This window comes from Apaloderma vittatum, unplaced genomic scaffold, assembly GCF_000703405.1.
Source record: "Apaloderma vittatum isolate BGI_N311 unplaced genomic scaffold, ASM70340v1 scaffold40771, whole genome shotgun sequence".
NCBI lineage: Eukaryota > Metazoa > Chordata > Aves > Trogoniformes > Trogonidae > Apaloderma > Apaloderma vittatum.
This window is the reverse complement of record NW_009700385.1, coordinates 1-3,796: the sequence shown is the minus strand read 5'-3', so window position 1 is coordinate 3,796 and position 3,796 is coordinate 1. Positions and strand designations below refer to the sequence as shown.

The 3,796-nt window shown below is 42.7% G+C and overlaps 1 protein-coding gene across 1 annotated transcript; it reads left to right on the top strand.

Annotated features, from left to right (window-relative positions):
- Positions 1 to 325: 325 nt before the first annotated feature.
- On the top strand, positions 326 to 3,446 carry FDXACB1 (ferredoxin-fold anticodon binding domain containing 1; the record flags this gene model as incomplete). The annotated part of the gene is made up of 4 exons (XM_009878732.1): positions 326 to 482; positions 597 to 800; positions 1,435 to 1,593; positions 2,264 to 3,446. Coding segments are annotated over 4 exons (1,703 nt in total), but the record flags the coding sequence as incomplete, so codon positions are not given.
- Positions 3,447 to 3,796: the final 350 nt, after the last annotated feature.

Sequence of the window (3,796 nt, the reverse complement as noted above, 5' to 3'; positions counted from 1 at the left end):
TTGCAGCCCGGTGCCGCCCCAGGCATCTCGGAAGACCACCTTTGCCACGAGCAAGTGGAATTGTCCAAGAGGCTACAGCAAAACCGGTAAAATCTAATGGAGCTACAATAGTACTGGAGCTAGGAGCAGGTTAGCAGAAGTCTCTGCAAGAGGGCGAAGGGAGCTGAGTCTTTCTGGCTTTGCGGATGCACGTGAGTGGGAAGACACCTGGCAGCTGCTGCTCCGATATGCTTAAAAAGGGACTAGAGGACTTCAGTTGCAGCCATTCTTTAAACTTTTCCATAATAATAAACATCAGAGTCTTGTTTTTCATTTGCTTTTAAAGGAGCTGAAGTTGTGTTTTCTGTGGACTGTGCCAAGCTGCGTGACTATTTTTTACCAGAAGAAAGAGAATTTGACTGTATTTATTTCAACTTCCCTCACTGTGGGAGAAAGGCTGGGGTTGTGAAGAATAGAGAGCTTCTTGCCCGCTTTTTCCATAGGTGAGTAAACCAGAAGTAATTCTATGCTAATTGACTACCATGATACAGCTGTGTAACAGGTGTTTTTTCTGACACTGTAAGGGGATTTTTATTGTTGCTTGGCTTTCCTTCTAGCTCTGCAGAAGTACTGACAGAGGAAGGTGAGATCCATGTGGCTCTTTGCAATGGACAGGGTGGGACACCTGCTGATCAACCAAGGAGAGAATGGCACAACAGCTGGCAAATAGTGGCTGTGGCAGCAGGAGCTGGATTTATCTTGAGTCACGTTCATCCTTTTAAAGCAGAGACTATCCATGGATATAAGTGTACAGGCTACAGGTAACCAGGATGTGGCAAAACTGAGAAGTTGATATTCATGCTTTTATAATGCCTGGCACTGCTATGCTCTTTTAGTATCTTGATTGTTCGAGGTAGAAACTCCCTTTAATTTTCTTTGAAATGGCCACTGTTCTTTTTCACCTCTAAGCAGAATAGTCAAGACAAAAATGCAGGTCTCTTGCTAAAGTATCCCCTAAAATATAAGATTGTCTTAGGTTTTTAAAGGTCAAAATGGCCTATTTCAGAACAGATGTTGGTATTGGTGTAAAGACAGCAGGAGGACTGTGATACGTGTATCTGCTTGGCAGACAATTGCAGATAGTGGCAGGGACCTTCAGCAATCGTCTAGTCCTACCCCACAGTACAACGCAGAGCCAGCTAGAGCAAATCGCTCAGTCTTGTTCAGTCTTCAGGAACGGAGACTGTACAACCTTCCTGTGCAACTTATTCCAGTGTTGGACCACATGCCCAATAAAAATATGGTAGTGTTGCATTAATGTCACATTGTAACAAGACCTGGGATTCAACGAGAGGTGTGTTGATGTTACACAGAATTACCTGTGTAATGCTTATTTGCGACACATTAAATGTAGGAAACAAACGATGACTTTGCCCTGCTTTTGTGTATTGTCAGGAGTCAAGATAAATCTTTCTGTGTAGAGGGTGCCTTAAACCACATTTTCACAAGAAGCACGCCACTTACATTCTTCAAACCTATGAGCTACAAGATAGAACTGGAAAGCCAAAAGGTTTCTTTTCAAGTACCACCAGTACTTGTGGATAAAATTAATAGGTAAGTTTTGTAATTAGCTTCTGTTTAGCAATAACACACACTCCTGCTCTCTGACCAGCGTATGTGTCAGATAAAATGGAACCGTTTCACTTTGTCTCCTTTCTTCAGTCTGTTTCATGTTGGTTTGTGGTTATGGCTTACTTAAAAAATAAGTCTACAAAACAAAAAGATACTTTATAGTTGAGGCCAAGCTGCTGTATACTCGAATGCACAAATAAAGATGAAAATTTAAATCTATTTTTTTATACAATGAAATAAAATCAGCAGCTTACCTGGTGTTTCCGAATACCACAGTAGAGCCTTTAGTGAACTGCTGCATACTTTGGAGACTATCCAGGGCTTGCATAATTTCATTAATTTCTGTAGTCTGGTAGTGCCTGTGCTGGGTGGAAATAGTGATGCTGACTGTTAAGTCCCGTTCCTTTTTTACCGGTGAAAGAGCAGTGAATTCTTGATTGCAACTTGGAGATGAACACTGCTGTCCTGAAAATGTGTTAGTTGTTGCAACACCTTTGATAAAAGGCTTGGCTTGTTCAAGTAGCTGCTAGAGACTGGCTTAAGATCTGAGATGGTTTGGGGTAAATTTCTCAACTCAAATTATGATTACAGGAAGGCATTTCAAGGAAATCTGTTTAGTAGTGTCCATAACTTGCTCTTTTATTTCTCACAGGGGTTTCCTAGAACTAAATTCAAATCATCCAGTACGGACAGTGAAGGAGAAGCTCACTGCAGAGCTCAGCCAAGCCTTTCCATTACAAAACATTGACTCCTCTCTTTCTCTGCTTCATCAAGTTCACCTCAATGATGTTTGCCCCTCAAATATCTTTTGGATCATTCTGAGCCCAGAGGAGATTCCAGGCACTGAAGAAAAGTCTAAAGGACTGACAAATGCAGTTTCATTTTCCCACGTTGATTTTTGCAGGGACTCAGATAAGAATGGCTGGGTGAGTGTACAAGAGGGATGCCACATTTCCAAACAGTACTATCTTAGACCTTCCCTTCTAACTTATGCTCAGGCAATAGTACAAAGAGGATCCTTTCTCCCAGGGACACTTTATGTTCTATCTGGTCCAGTTTTCAGGAAGTGTCTTATCACTCCTTACTCCATGCCTGTTTTTCATGAGATGTTTTTGATAGGTGCAATTAAAAGGGGTACAGAGAACAGCTATATCCAGATATTGGTGAATAACATTAAAACCAGCATACAGTCTCTTTGCCAGACTGTTTCTGGCTTTAAACCAAATATCACTCTTCAGGAAGCAATGAGCTTTGAAACAACTGAGCTAAATGACTTTGCTGCTTTTGAATCTCAGCTTAGTAAAGTTTGGTACTTCATGGATATAGATACTTCAGGCTTCTGTGAGAAGGGCCCCTGTGTGGGCATTATAAGGACAGCTCATTATGAACTAGTAAGCAGTGAGTTGGTGGTTGTCTTTGCTTCTCTGAATCTTGATCTCCTAGCCATGCTGATCTGTGGAATATCTGACTGGCAAATGCTCTGGACGTCAGACACACGGTTTCTTCGTCAGTTTCCTAGAGGAGAGTTAAGGCTTTTCAAGAGTTTCTCTCTTTATCCACCTTCCTACGTGCATGATGTCAGCTTTTGGCTTCCTGATGGTGAACAATTTGATGAAGTTGCTTTTCACACCATTGCTAGGTGGGTGTCAGCTGAAACAGTCGTATCCATCCAGTTAATCGACAGTTTCCAGCAGTCAGAGACCGGACGGAAGAGCCTCTGCTACAGGCTGACCTTTCAGTCCTGTGACAAGGCACTGAGCTGGCAGGAGGTGGCAGAAATGCAGCTGCGCTTTCGGAAGGAAATAAACCACCACTTGCGGGTAACTCTGCGGTAGGGCTTTGAATGTTGTTTTTAGGAGCTCGAGGAACATCAGCGCTTCTTGCTGTACTGGAAAATGAGGCCTACATCTTGTTGGACCTAACACTGTGTGTTGTGGCAGTGCCTCTTACAAACGCAGTGTGGGCTTCACGTACCTGCACACACGCTGAACATGAAATTCCTGTTTATGAAGACCAGGCACCTTCCTGTTCTGCATGTGTGTAATGAAAATCTCATTTTAAAAATAAGTGGAGCCTTTCTCTTCTAGGGTCCTGGACTTGATCTCTTTACTGATGCTCATTCACTTTTCCTGTTCTTGATTGTGTTTGCCAAGCGCCTTGTATGAGTGGCAGCTCTGTGGAGCAC